Here is a 16,284-nt window from a genome sequence, read left to right as displayed (position 1 = left end):
GCATTGTCCACATCTACCACCAGATCTTTCTGGAAACTGTAAATAAGAAGTAACCTCCTGATTCAATTCCCAAACATCATGGAATTGTCTACTACTGCAGCTTTACTTAACCAACCCTGGAATACTGATCATTTATTCATATGTACATACCTATTCTGCAGCATTCTTTTTACTAAGAGATACAAATGTCATAGAGTGTACCTAACTGCCTACAATTGCCATTCTGATTTTTCATTTGCTATGAAAGTTTGCTGCAAGTAAGTTCAAGTTTATCTATATGAATCCAAGCACATGTGTATACACAATCCTGACAATCTAGTATCAATCCATGTGTCAAAAGCTTCAAATGAAAAAAAGTCTCCAGAACTCTAAGTACTAGGTAAAAGGTTCCAAATATCAGACAGATATTACAAATTACTCTCCAGAATGATGAACTAACTCACATCACAACTGGGAGAACATTTGCTCCACAGCATACCTAGCAGGAGTTAGCAAAATCAATTCCTTTAAATGGTAGGAAGAATCTGGATACAGTGCTATACACCTGAGTTCCAGCCAATTGAAATGTTGAGGCAGGAAATTCATTGGAGCTCAGGAGCCAAAGCCAGTCTGGACTACATAGCAAAACCTTGTCTTAAAAAAAAAATATTAAAACACCCGTTAGTAGTTTGTTCCCCTTTCTAAGAAGGACTGAAGCACCTACACTTTGGTCTTCTTTCTTCTTGAACTTCATGTAGTCTGTGAATTTTATCTTGGGTATTCCAAGTTTTTGGGATAATATCCACATATCACTGAGTGCATATTATGTGTGTGTTCTTTCGTGATTGGGTTGCCTCACTCAGGATATTTTCTAGTTCCACCCATTTGCTTAAGAATTTCATGAAGCTATTGTTTTTAATAGCTGGGTAGTACTCCACTGTGTAAATGTACTACATTTTCTGTATCCATTCCTCTGTTGAAGGACATCTGGGTTCTTTCCAGCTTCTAGCTATTACAAATATAACTTCTATGAACATACTAACATAGTAGAGCATGTGTCCTTATTACATGTTGGAGTATCTTCTGGGTATATGCCCAGGAGTGGTTAGCTGGGTCCTCTGGTAGTGCTATGTCCAATTTTCTAAGAAACTGCCAGACTGATTTCCAGAGTGGTTGTACCAGCTTACAATCCCACCAAAGGAGGAGTGTTCCTCTTTCTCCACATCCTTGCCAGCATCTACAGTCACCTGAGTTTTTGATCTTAGTCATTCTGACTGGTGTGAGGTGGAATCACGGGCTTGTTTTGACTTGCTTTTCCCTGATGACTAAGAATGGGAGGAAATACAGAGAAAAAAGTGTGGAGCAGAGACTGATGGAAAGGCCATCCAGAGACTGCCCCACCTTGGGATCCATCTCATATCAGTCACCAAATCCAGACACTATTGTGGATGCCAAGAAGTACATGCTGACAGGAGTCTGATAAAGCTGTCTCCTGAAAGGCTCTTCCAGAGCCTGACTAATACAGAGGCAGATGCTGGCAGCCAAACATTGGACTGAGCAGGGGCTCCCCAATGGAGTCAGAGAAAGGACTGAAAGATCCGAAGGGGTTTACAACCCCATAGGAAAAATAACATCAAAGAGCCAGACCCACCCCCCCAGAGCTTCCAGGAACCAAACGACCAACCAAAGAGTACATATACATAGAGGGAACCGTCCAGCATCAATAGGAGGAGAAGCCCTTGGTCTTGGGCAGGCTAGATACCCTAGTGCAGGGGAATGGCTATGTGGGGAGGTGGGAGTGGGTGTGTGGGTGTGTGAACATCCTCATAGAAGCAGGGGGAAAATTTTTTTAAAAATTAAAAAAAAAAAGAAGCAGGGGAAATTGCATCGGATAGCAGGTTTCTTGGGGGGGGGGTTATTGGGCAAAGGGAATAACATTTGAAATGCAAATAAAGAAAATATCCAATAAAAAAAGTAAAAGAGAAAAAATATTAAAACTACAACAATGCCAACTTCAGTGGGACATATGATCATTTTTTCATCTTGTATCAGCATTTGGACACCTTTGCCTAGGTTTAAAGGCTATTTGTATTTCTTCTGTGAATTGCCTCTTCTTGTCTTTGATCTGTTTTTATCTCGGTTTTAGAAAGGTTTTTTTTTTCTTTTTTAATAAGCCCTAGATATTAATCTTATGATTCTTATATAATTTATAAATATTTTTTCTGTCCATTTCTTGTCTTTTAGGCACACACATACATATATACACACACATATATACACACATATATACATACATATACACATACACACATGCACACACACACATATATATATACACACATATATCTATACACATACATACACACATATAGACAGACATACATATATACACACACACACTCACATACATGGCTGGCAGTTAATCTTTTCTCTTTTGATTTTTAGAAGCTGTCCCCAACTACAAAATAAAAATTATGCTTTCTAATGAGTTGTGACCAAAATTTCTACTACTAACCCTTTTCCCCACTGATTTGAAATATTCTTCCTATCCTATGTTTCTAAGACCTTAAATGTGAATTGGCTTGGTACTCTATTTCATTGGTACTGTTTACTCCTCTGCTAGAAAGCTGTTTTAAAATACCTGTAAATTATATAACCTCTTATTATCTATACTTTAATATTCTTATCAATATTGTTTTGATGTTTTCAACACTTTATCCTTCCTAACCAATGAGCCAATTTCTTCTCCCTAATCCTGAGAAATGAAGTCAAAGTTAACAACAGCAACAATAAAGGCCTATTTTGTAATCTGATTAGAACTGCTTTAAATTTACAGATTAAATTAAACAGACTAAAATTTCTACAACATTGTCATTATCATAGAGATGGCATACAGTTTAAACAATTGTATTTCTCTTGATCTTGCTTATTTTGGGTCCAATGCATCCCTAAGATTTTATCACTTTTGTTGCTATAACAAATAGCATCTTTTTGAGTCCATTCCCTAGTATATTATAGCCAATAAAAAGTAAAGCTACTGTTTTGTGCACAATATTCCTATATTTAGCTACCTGTCTGAATATTCTTAAGCATTACATTTTTTATTAATTACTGAGAGATTCTTGAGTATTTATCATATTTGGTTTTTAATTTTAAAATTTGTCTTTGCTGGGTATGGCGAAATACACCTTTAATCCTAGCACTTGGAGGCAGAAGCGGGGGAAATCTCTGAATTGAAGGTCACCCTGGCCTACATGCCTTGTTTCAAAAGAATAAGCCTTTAAGTGTGTAACTAGATGAACAAAATATATACTGTGTTCATGTGTGACATCACAAAATGAAAAACCAACCATGTCTAAGGTGGACAGGTAGCACTAAGCCACTGCTGATTACTGTATAATGTCTATTTCCCAACAGGTAGAGATACATGGGTTTTGATGTCCGATCACCTACTTTTAAAGCATGAAACAAAATTAACACCAACCAAACTAATTGCTAGCTTACAATCTTTGAACTTGGATCTAATCTAATACTATCTTTTAAGATAATTTAAACTCAGATTCTCAAACACTGAAAAGATAGTCAAGCATAGGTAAAGGCTTTGTATCCTATTTAGTGTGTCAAAACAGAATTCTCAAGCAATGAAACAAGCTGTTATGGTTCATTTGCTAAGTCTGGTTTAGACCCTAATATTAACATAAATATGCATGGCCTGTTTGGCTCATGTTAGCTTGGATTTTCAATCCTTACAGTATATGTGGCAATGAGTAAGATGTCTTCTATATAGTTTTTCATTTATCCAACTATAAAGTATAATTGAAAATAAAAATGTATATAGTTATATAATGTATACTATGAAATGACCCAAATGTAGCTAATTAATCAGCAGCTAACTTACAGTTACCTGTGTACATGTGTACATACATGTATGTGGGGAGTGAGAATATTTAAAATCTCAGCAGTTTCCAAGTACATAATACATTATGATTCATTATAATCACCGTGCTATACAATAGATCTCCAGAATGTATTCATTCAACTAAAACTTTGGACAAAGGGTATTCTTTTAAGTAATCTTTCTTCATTTAGGGAACTTCCCACATTATATTTTCTGTCACAGGCAACATGGGAGTCAGAGCTCAGTTTTCCAGCCTCCTAAGCAGTTAGAAACAAACAGGTGACCCACATTCTACCAATCAAGAAGCTTACAAAATATTTGCCTCAGAAGACAGTAACATGAGAAACCAGCTCAGGCAAGCCACATTTGATATCAGAAGGGGCTGATGCGCCAGATTGACAAAGGACTCAAGGTAGTGAAAATAGCATGGTAAAAATCCACCTCTTGGCAGAAATACGAAGTGTAGCAATAACTTGTGGGTGGTGTCATCAGTAACAGAGATTATTTTCTCATCAGACAAGTTCTACAGCTTGGTGCTGGGCTCTGTTCCTAAAATTTAGCTACAAGCCTTTTTTTCCAATCCTTCTAAAGATATTGTGAACCATCCAGGATCTTTTTAAATAAATTCCTTTTCTGCTTAACTGACCAAAGACAAGTAGTTTATAAAACTAATTCCTCCCCAATACAAACAATATCATCAGACAATGACAGAATTCAATAAAAAAATTTTAACACACTTTATGCTTAATGTTTTCAGGAAGGTTTGAAATGTTATTTTCAAAAAATGCATGCCCAGGTTCCCATCTCAAAAAAAAGATATGCTATAAATTAAAGACAAATTACCTTATCCAAAACAGCTCATGTTTACTCGCACAGACTAGTGGCTTCCTTAAAAGGTATTAGTTCATAATAAAAACCAATAGTAAGTAGATGTTCACAGGAGCACATGCCTGTAATTTTGGCACTTGGTGGGTGAGGGACATGAGGCAGAAAGATCATGAAGCCCCTGAGCCCAGAAAGACCTTTATCTCAAAGGGGGAAAAAAGTGATAGCTCAGGGGATCCAAATGCTTGCTGTACATGCATGAGGACATGAATTTAAATTCCCAATGCCCATGAAAAAATCCAGATATGACTACACCCATGACTATAACTCCAGGAGGGTAGAGACCAGAGGAATCTTAGGACTTGCTCTCCTACACCCTAGGTACAGCTTCATTGAAAAGACATATCCTCCTCTGGCCTATGCACACACAAGTGCATTCTCTCTTTCTCTCTGTCTCTCTGTCTCTTTCTCTCTCTCTCTCTCTCTCTCTCCCTCTCTCTCTCTCTCTCTCTCTCTCTCTCTCTCTCTCTCTCTCTCACACACACACACACACAAACACACAACATGTACTCATATACCACACACACATACAATTTAAATATAACACACACATACACAACCCCAAAGCAATAAAACAAACCAAGACTAATATAATCAAAGTAGTTCAAATAAAGATACAGCAAAAGCACAGAAAGGGAGGGACAACTGTCAGAAAAGCAGGATGAAATCATTATAATGTTCAAAGTACATTCACATTCTATTTTCCTGAAGTAAAAGCCACTAAAGAGTAGATGATAACAATGTTCCCAGCCTACATCCATAAATGATGATGTTCTTTACTTTCTATTTTTACAGGCTCAAGACTTTATAAGCCTTCCATTTCAACCTCACGTAAGAATGTTTTGAATGAGACCATCATGAAGAAAAGGACAGTTTACCGAAATACTGAAAACATTATACAGTTTGTAGATTCTTGCCATTACTATGAGACCAGGTTGCAATTACGAAAATGAAGGTTTTCACTGTGTTGAGTACCCATCATGCAATAGTCATTGTGCTACAATAAGAACTTACAAACTAACAAATCTATCACTAATCACAACAGTTCTATGTAGTAGGTATTGTTATACCTATTCCACAGATGAACATTGCTCAGTAATATACCCAAGACCACCAGGCTTGTAAATAAAAGAGCTTAGGTTTGGATCTGGGTCTTCTAACTCCCAAATCAGCAGTCTGTTCTATTTATAGCACACTATCTCTCTCAGGATAAATTTCACTTTTATAAGTGTGAATATTTACTCAAGGCTCTAAATCTTAGAAGAAATTTATTATACAATGTTCGCAAAAGAAATATTGGCCTTTCAATTAATAATAGGAGTCCCAAGAAGAGCTGTGTAATAATTTACTGTGCTCACTAAAGGGATCTGGGAAAGACACAGGTGAAACTAACATGGACCTTATACTTTGAGAGCTTTATACGTAAGTAGTGATAAAACAGTAGCATGCACAGTATCAAAAATACATACAGCTACAAAGTTTCAGGTGTCATCCCTGTTGGCTTTGAGCATAAGGCTCAAAGAGTTGGCTGGGAGACATGAGTTGTATCTTCCCTGGCACAGAGTCCTTGACACTGCTGCCACCTATGCTGGGAGTCTTGATGCCATTGTAGAAAGGTTCACTGTATCTGTGTTTCCAAGTACATGAAATCCTATGCCTGTGAAACCTAGACCTGGTCCTGCTTCCTGCTGATGTCAGCTCTCCCTCTGAGAAAGGCCCTCTGTACTCTCTCTGATAACAATCAGTAGCTCTTGAAGACGAATCTCTCAGAGAATAAAAGGTGACAGAGAAACAGGTCCAGAGTTGAGACAGAATACGTGATTTCTACAAGGTAAAACAGAAATGTCCACTGCTTGAAGAAAAGAGAAAAGAAAAGAAGGAACCATAGGGCTGGAGAGATGGCTCAGCAGCTATGAACACTGAGAACTCTTGCATAGGACCTAGGTTCAGTTCCCAAAACCTACATGGCACCTAAAAATGACCTGTAATTATGGTTCCAAGGGGTTAGGTACCCTTTTCTGACCACTTGGGGCACCAAACACACATAAATACTTACACATAGTTACATGCAGGCACACACATATGAAGTAAACTAAGTCTAAAAATCAAACAAACAACATTTTTAAAAAGATAGCTACTGTCTATGACTTTCTGACCTGTCCTCATATTCTAACACATCTATACTGAGAAGAATCCTCAGGGCAGCCTCGAACCGAGTCTACAATCAACCAGGGGGTAGGATGTAGTTTCTTAGCTCCTGAGCCCAAGGTTTTCTTGGGAAGAAGATAAAAAGCTTGGACAACACAAGAGGTATGAGCCCTACGATTCCAGGTACATGGTGGGTAGCAGGTAGATCTTCTATGCCAGAGTACTAGGGCCATAGAAGCAAAGCCTAGAAGCTTCTATAGTGTTCTATCATTTCTGTGCATTAACCAGAGAAGGGAACTTTTGACAAGTTCATTGTAAATCTACAATGTAAGAGTTTCGGAATGTCAGAGTACAGAGAGCACCTAAGAAACCAAAGTATGGATATAAGAGGAGGTAGAAGGATGTTGCTTTTCTGGCGAAGACCAGGCCCAGCATTCCCTGTCTTCAATAAGCCAGAGACAGATGGCCCTTTCATGATGCAAAGGAATCAGTTATTCATTTGTCTTCTGCAAGCTCTAGACTTAATGTTGCTAGAGAAATGGAATCATTCATTAAATTATTCAGTAAATATCTATTGTACTTGGCAGGACTGTGGAGGAAGGAAAGTAAACAAGAGGAGCTTCCCAGTGCAAAGTCAATTTATAACATTTCAGCATACCTATTAGTTCACAGTAAGTGCTCAATAAATTGTGTCTTCTAGAAAATTATGCTAATAAATTAGAAATTAAAAAGGTAGGCAAGGAACAGACTGTGACCAAACGCAAAGGATTTCAAGTGCCTAAGATTTGTCCCAGAGACAATATGAAGCTAATGCAGGCATTAGAGAAAGGAAAAACCTAATCAGATTTTTAAGAGGATCACTTGGGGAAAAAACCTTTGGAGGATGAACATTTGAAATGGAAGATCACTTACTCTGTTCTCCAAAGTTCAGGTCAACGACTAAAAGCCTAACAGCAACAATGAGATTTCAGATGGAAAGAAGGGCACCTTTCTAGAGGAATGAAGAATGCAATCCCAAAGATGGGGGAAAGACACCAGGCAGATGTCTTGCTTGGTCCTACAACACATATGACCTTTACCAGAATACAGTCCTTAAATGCAATTTAATGGGAGAAGAAAATGAGATCAAAGGATTGTAGGGATGATTGAGTGGTCAAGATTGCCCTACACTGCCCTTGTAGAAGACCTGAGTTCAGTTCCCAGCACCCACAGACAAGCTTACAATGACCTTTAACTATATAGGTTTCAGGGGACCTCATATCCTCTTCTGGCTTTTATAGGCTCCTGCATACATGTGGTATACATAAACTCAGATACACATACACAAACACACACACACACACACACACACACACACACACACAAATGAATGAATGAATGAATGAATGAATGAATTTTATCTTAAGAATAAAATGAGGTCAATTTAAGAAAGGTTATCTGGGGATGCCTAATGAACATCCAATAGGGAGAGAGTCCAAAGATACTCCTATTTCTAGGTCTCTACACTTCAAGAGAACAATAAGCTTGAAGAATGAATACAGAGATATCAACTGAAACATCTCTATGTCAGAAACAGAGCAGTCCTGGCTAGATAAAAGGCAGTCATTTAACTAACATTTATGGACTCCTTACTATTTGTTCAGTGCTATGACAAGTGGTATGGCTAAAGTTAAAGGTAAGAAAGCAAATGTCCCTATTCTCCATGAGATTAACTAAAAGAGAAAAGATCCAGAACACACACACACACACACAAATATACACATATAAGAAAAGTATTATCTGGGAAAAGCACAGACCAAAACATTAATTGACATGAGATTTAAAAATGACTGGCTATGGCATTCCTTTGTCTTTGCCCAGGCCAGGATGCAAGAAGCAAAAGAGGAGACTGAAGAAGTACGGAGACCTATAGTTGTAATCCAAGTACAGAAGGAGATTTCTGACCTCAGGAACTCAATGTTAAACCTGAAGATGTAACATGGACCAGAACATGTTGACTACAAATCTATACTCTAATTTTGAATCTGCCTTGGTTTGGATGCCATCTTTTCCATGTTGAAAGTTTGATTCTTTTCCAAGAGTAGTGATATGAGAGGTAGTAAGAAGCTTTAAAGAGATAAGGCTTGAAAGAGGTGGTTAGGTCACTAAGAGAACTGCCTGGGGAAGAGATAAATAAGCTTCTCATGGATTTCTCATGATCTCTCTTAAGAAGATTGTTTCTTAAATAAAGACCAGTTTCTCCACTGTCTTACACGAATTCCCACCACAGTGCCCTCTACCATATCAAGATCTTCAGCACACAAGAGTTGATACAGGCACTATGACCTTGAACCTCCAAAACTGGGAGCTAAATAAATCTCCTTTCCTCATATATTATTCAGCATCTGGCACTGGGTTGTAGCAATAGAAAAATTTCTAATACGGATCATGTAGTAAAACCTCTAAATTAGAGCATCCAGGAACAATCCAAGTGGCTCATTTCATTCAGTTTCTGCATCTGCATCCAGCTTAGCACTAGAAGCCCAGAGATACTGTAGTGTACAAGATCATCAAGGTCCTTTCCCTCAGAAAGTTCGTATTTCTATTAGAAGAAAATGCACCCAAGTCTATACACTCATCATCATTATCATCACTCCTCCACGTAAACAAGTCTCTTAGTAAAACAATTACAAATCCTGTTATGTGCTGTGAAGAAATATAAACAAATGTCTAAAAATATCAATGGGTATTTTCTTAGGATTGTAAGACAGAAACAAATACTCTGGTAATATAGAGTCTTAGAATTTTCCTTGGAAAGGATAGTGGTAAGGACCTTCTAGGCAGAGAGAGCTGTATGTAAACACAGAGAAGAGCTTTATGTGTTTGAAAAACTGAAAGTCAACCAATGGGTTCAAAAGTCAGGGCTATAGAAAAAAATTGATAGCATAGAAATAGAAACAGACCCATCACTCAAGGCCCTGGCAGGCAGGCAAGCCACTGAAGGAGTCTTTCAGACCAGTGGTAACCTGAGCTGGTTTTCATGCTATGAAACTTCTGGGATGAAGAGGTTGTTTTGTTTGTTTGCTTATTTTTCTGTAAGCCCACAGTGCCTGGTGGCCATTCTTCCAATTATACAGTTTGGTGTGCCTTTATCATATCCACAATAAAAGTGAAGTCTCCTTTTGTAGACCAATTTCTCTTCCTTGGAGATCCTTCCTGAACAAAGTACTTCCCTAAAGGCCTTGTGAACTCATGAAGATATTTCCAATAGTCTGGTGAGAGTACTGGGAGAAATGATGCTTTTTGAAAGGGATACAAAGTAATAAAGCAAAACCACTCCCTCACTTCTGATGGAAATTTCTTGTTTTCTCCTCCAGTGCTTCCCATTAGTTCACAGTCTGAGTAATTACCTTTGTTATTTATTCTGTTTCCATTTTTATCTATTCTAGAACCCCATAAACATGTATATATAATGATACATAATAACAAAGAACCATAAATTCTTATTGATCCAAGAACTTTGCCAATTCTAAATAATAAAAAATATGTCCTCTGCCAGCTCCTCTCAGAAGAACATGTTGAAGCCCTAAAGGAGCTCTATTACATCGACAAATGAACTCCTGGAAAATGTGAGGCTCCAGGCTACCATGTAGTGATGCGACAGGCATCACACATTTGGAAAGTCCTCATTGCTATGCCCATCTGGGTTCCTCTCCTCATCTCCCAGCCTACATCTTGACTGCATCAAGCCTAATATAATACATAGCTTTTAGCTAGTATTCTTTCCAGCAGCCAGAACTCTCAGCCTAAAGAGAAAGTCCTCCACCACAGTTTAATTTACATTCTCTAAATGCTCCATGCACTTGGCTTTAAAGCAAAGACATTAATTTGTACTAGACCCTGAAAATGAATTTCCTCCCTGTGTTTCTGCTATTTGGGAATTTGCCTAGGTCAGCTACTGGGAAGTCCCAGAATTTGATTTTACCTTTGAGAAAACATGGCTCATGATTTCATCTGCTATTTCTCACTACTGTTGTATATAACATGACTGAAAACTTGAGGGATATTTAGACAAAGCCATTGATGCCTGCCTATCTTTTGTCTTTCAGAATGCAGATGCATGTAAACAAGCAGAGACACTGAAGTATGCACATGACCTTTTCTCTGATGATCAGGAACTGACTTTTGTCTCTACTCCCACCTATAAACATCTTACATGTAATTCCATAAAACTTACTAGGATATTACAGCCAAACCCTGAGTACAAAGCCACGCAAAGGCAAAGAAATGCCAATTCCTAACAGAAAACCATGTAGCCAACTGACTGGAAAGCACTAGGAATGTCCGTCTATTCTTTGGACAGAGTACAGCTAGGAGCAGAACATGGCTTACCTGAATGCATTGTAAGACACCACCTTTGTGTGATGATAGTCAGCAGCTGCAAATACTTGTGTGATCTCTCTTGATTTTGATTTTTCCTGCTTCAGCTTTTGTATGGCAAGTTCAAAGTTGCTAAATGGAAACTTGAAGGAGTAAAAACAAGACATATACATGAAACTTTGAGAAGCTTCCACCACTACTACCACCACCACCACCACCACCACCACCATCATCATTATCATCCTTACTATTAGTTCTTTGAGAACTAGTGGTTTGATCACATTCACCTCTTCTTTGACTCTTTGTAGGTCCCCCACCTTATCTACTCACCCAACTGTGTTTGCTTTCTTGCTGTTAACCCAAGACCAATTGGTGCTACTCAAGTATTTTTGGATGTGTGGCCTTCTACTGGAGTATGGCTACTTAACCAGAAGCTATGCTCTGAAAGCAAATGGACACTCCTTCTCCCAGCAGCTAACAACTGTCAATAGCTCCAGGGCTAGTGGGGGCATTTCATGCAAATCTCCAGTTTCTGTGCTGGGATTTGGCCTGCCTTGGGCTTTCATAGGTCACAGGTTGTATGCTTGCCATCACAACCATTGTGTGCTCATGTGTGCAGCTGCCCTGTTGTACCCAGTAGACCCTGGCTCTCCATCATCCACTGCCTCTACCTTATATAATGTTTCTGTGCTCTGATTCTGCAATGATCCCTGAACCTTGAGGAAGGAATGTGGTATAATGTTCCATTCAGGGCTGAATATTTTGCAGGTTTTTTTTTCTTGTACCTTAGTAGGGTAATGGAGACCAGCAAGACAACATGATGAACCCAAAGTAAGCTGTACATGCCTTTACATAGAAACCAAAGCTTTAGGACAAGGACTGACATTAATCCAGGTCCTAGATCTCAAACCATTGTACTTTAAGGGAGAGCAGGTAACAAAGCTTACTAAACAGTCTTCTTAAAACTTTTATATATAAACTTCTTATAACTCTCAGATATAGCCCAGATATTTTCACAGATCCTGCTTGGATATTTTCATAAACCTGCTTGGAATTGCTGGCCACCAGGCAAAGCACTCATCATAGCAAAGCCGGGTGTCAACATTCCACACAGACACTGTAACCTACATTTATTTGTTGTCTTGGCAGCCCACTGTTTCTGTCACCTTCTTTGTTATTAGCTTTTTGACTTAGAAAGAATATTTCTTATTCAATCCAGTAAAGCATAAGGTTGTAAGTAATTACAGCCAAAAAATCAAAAGAAGAAGATGAAATTTTAGATTAAAAACACTGATGCGACTTTGGTATTAAAGTTCCCTCTCTTCAAACATCAAATGATCCAGGGGTTTTTCCACCTACTGAGGCTCCCACCCCTTCTCCTTTTTTGCATTTCCTTTAATCTATTTCCATGATAGGATCTATTAGCTCATTTGAAAAGACTACTCAGACTGGTAATAAAGAGTGCATTAATCTTTATCTTCTAACAAAGCCCTTGATAAGAATATTTTTTAATGATGCAATTTTCACTTGAGATGCTGATACTAGGTAATGTCTTACCCACTTTATCATACTGAAAGAATAAAAGCCCTTTATACCTTTAAACTATATATTGTGTTTTGGCTGGATATATAACTGAAAGGAATAGTACTTGTCTAACATGTTCAAGGCTCTGGTTCAATCCCTAGTAATGAAAACAAAACAAAGCAAAAGACACATGCATGGCTTAACATACACTGATAATCCTCAATTTACAGTGAGTTATGTGTTAATAATGTTATAGGCTGATAAGTTGAAAATCTCTGAAGCTGAAAATGTATGAGCTGTAACTAACTTACAGAACACTCCAAGCTTAGCAATACTGCACACTGTAAAGCATGGATTATTTCTCTTCATAATCACAAGCCTGAATGAGAGCCACAAATCACTGCCCACACCCAATATCATCCAAGGAGATTAGAATATATAGTACTTAGTAGCTGGAAAAGATCAAAACTCAGGACTTTAAATAGTTTCTATCAGAAAGCATATCATTTTTGCATCACAGTAAAGTCAAAAATCCCAGGCAAAGCAATTCTAAGAACTGTATGTTTTATGTTAAAGTAGTGATTCTGTTCAGAATCAGAACCTTGATTTATGACAGCTACAATGACTAAGCTTGCCATGGGTCTGATAGGGCTAAAGCCCCTCACACAAATTATCACATCTAACCTCCGCAGTAACATTATCAAAAAAGCACTGTAGTTATTCTTTATTTCAAAGATAAGCAGACTGGAGTTCAGAGATGATACATAACTAAAGCTTGTCACGTATTAGGGTGGAGCTCAGTTTCCAACCCCGGCCTGGTGATCTCTGAAAATCTAACTGCTTAGTCATTGCATTTCTTGCTTGAGTCCAGAGCTATCATATAGTACAGGTTTGCAGTATTAGAATAACCTAGATTTCTAAAAGTATAATACGCAGAGAGGTGGTGTAGTGACTCCAGAAGATGCTACATGCAACAGTGACATGGAGAAGAGCACTGAACCACCAGCCTTCAACTGTCACTTCTGTATGACTCCGAACTTCTCTGAGAAGTAAGCTGTCCCAGGGTCCGCATCTGTCTTGAGCAGACTTTCTCTAGACTATACTAACTACTTAAAGTTTTCCCTAGCTACCCCTAGTTCCTTGCCTTTTCATTTCACATGGATCATACCTGACCAGTGTCTTCATGATCCCATCCCACAGAACTCTTTCTCCTAATACACCAGTTGTGGCTCTAACTCTGTTTTGACACCTAGCAACTCAAACGAGCATTTTCTTTATAAATGAGATAAAGTATGTACTATGTGTATATAAATAGTGCATGATTACTTAATGAACTTTAAAATAAAAAAAAATCCTAAATTACAAAGCAATGGTTTCCAAGTACACAGAAAGTACTTAACGTAAGTACTGAACAAGTCTACATTTAAAAACTGAAATTTTTATACATGGTCTTTTTACTGAACAACATATATATATATATATATATATATATATATATATATATATATAACATTTTCCATTATAGTGTTTCAAGTTAAAAAAAAAAAAAAAAAACTGGCCAGGTATGGTGGTATATGCCTGTAACCTCAGCACCCAAGAGAGACAGAGGCCAAAGGACAATGAATTCAATGCCATCCTGGGCTATCTGCCTAGATAAGTCTCAAAAAAATTAAAAATACAGCATAACAAGAAGAAACTTCTTTGAGCTCACTGTGGAAATTTTCTCCTTAGATTCTAATTTAAGCCTCAGGTGTCACTGTTAGAGGGACCAGCAACCTCAGCAAGTATTCAGTTCCCTTGGGGTTTTTGTGTGTTCTGGTCAAGGACTCCTTAGCTGCCCTGTGCCAATTAACTGGGATGTCACAGTGTGTGCCACCAGATTTTCTTTCTTTCCTATAGTTATTGCATTGCCTTCTAAAAACGGTGTTAATATTAGCAAAAAATCCAGGAAACCAATTCAGCCCTGGGCCTGCCTCCCACTGGAGTCTGGAATCTGTGACACTGGGCAGTGGAGAGCTAAGCTGGTAAACAGAGGAGACAAGGGCTGGGCCTCTGTGATGGGACTTGTGGCCAAGTCGCACAGATCCATTATTCATGCCCACATATGTGAATGTGCAATGTAAGCCAGTGGCAAGATGTAGAAGATGCCCTAGAGAAAAAAAAAAAAACACATGCTGCAAAGGGCAGAAAGGCAAGAATTACACAAAGTCATTCACCTTTTCTGTGTTATTCTCCATGTAGTTTAAGGTGTACTCGTCAGCATTAAGCACACGAAACAGGTAACCATTAATATTCACTGTGGCTCCAATATAGAGCTCTTCAGCCTTGACGTATTCTGAAAATTCACTTTTAAAGACTTCTTGGCCAGGCTTTTTCACACGACTTCTTTTCAAGAACATCCCACCAGCATTCCCTAAAGAAACAGAATAAAAGCCCATGAGTTGCTTTATTCTTAAAAGAAGCACAACTTGCCTTTAGTTACTTTCTCTTCCAACACAGACTGTACAAATTATCTGTAAAGCCATGTTGTGCATTGTGAGAAGGAAGAATGGAGCAAAGAGACAGCATTTTTTCTTGGGTAATTCTTAAACACCATTGGAGAGAATGTAAATTAGTGTAATTGCTATAGAAATCATAGCACACTTTCTCAAAAAAAAATTAAAAATAGAACTTGCATATCATCTAGCCATATAACATGCCTGGGTACAGTTCTAAAAGATTCAAAGTCAGCTTACTAAAAAGATAGCTGTACACCTGTGTGTGTCACAATGACCAAGTTGTGGATCAGCCGCAAGTATTCATCAATGGGTGAATGGATTAAGAAAAATATGGCACATAAACACACGGGCGTTTTACTCAGCCATAAAGAATGTAATCTTTTCATTTGCAGGAACTGGAGATCATCATGTGACACCGAATAAACTATATTCAAAGTGTCATTTAGGGGAGAGGACATAAAATTAAAGACAGAAGTTATAAGAGAAAGTAACAGAGAAAATGAATAATATCAAAACATATTATATGCATGTATGCAAATTAACCCATTACTTTGTATGTTTTGAAATGACAAGGACTTTCTGGGTGAGTGTGCTAAAGAATAAAGTAATACGCTGTTGCAGACTTTTCTTTCCTCTCCTTCTCCCTAATCCTGTAGATGTCCTGCAGCAAACTTGGACTGTGGGATCCCAGCAAGTTTCTCTTCTCCATGGCATGAGTGAAAGGCCCACTTGTTTATTTCCACAGATTTCCCTCCCACTTAACCTAGCATTTAGATTAAGGGTGAGATGCCCCACTTCTAAATTGAAGATTTGATTATTCAAGTGTTAAGAAATGGGTATGAGGGTTCCTTTTCTTTTTTCCCCAACAATGTAGGAAAACATCTGTTTCTTTTAGTAATGCTTTTACATTGCTTGCTTACTCTCTAGAATACTCCTTGTTTGGTTTGTTCTCTTCTGGGCATAGCTACTTGGTGTTTGTTTGTTCATTTTCTT

The 16,284-nt window shown here is 38.0% G+C and overlaps 1 protein-coding gene across 1 annotated transcript in view; it reads right to left on the bottom strand.

Annotated features, from left to right (window-relative positions):
- Efhc2 (EF-hand domain containing 2) overlaps positions 1–16,284 on the bottom strand; it is a 173,111-nt gene that overhangs the window by 55,065 nt on the left and 101,762 nt on the right. Inside the window, exons 10-11 of the mRNA XM_034485609.2 lie at positions 15,010–15,206; positions 11,282–11,412 (exon numbers count right to left, since the gene is read on the bottom strand). Coding sequence (XP_034341500.1) covers positions 11,282–11,412; positions 15,010–15,206 — 328 coding nt within the window. The remainder of the gene's footprint in view (positions 1–11,281; positions 11,413–15,009; positions 15,207–16,284) is intronic.

This window comes from Arvicanthis niloticus, chromosome X (genome assembly GCF_011762505.2).
Source record: "Arvicanthis niloticus isolate mArvNil1 chromosome X, mArvNil1.pat.X, whole genome shotgun sequence".
In the NCBI taxonomy this organism is placed as follows: Eukaryota; Metazoa; Chordata; class Mammalia; order Rodentia; family Muridae; genus Arvicanthis; species Arvicanthis niloticus.
The sequence above is the reverse complement of the archived record's forward strand: the minus strand, read 5'-3'. Positions and strand labels throughout refer to the sequence as shown.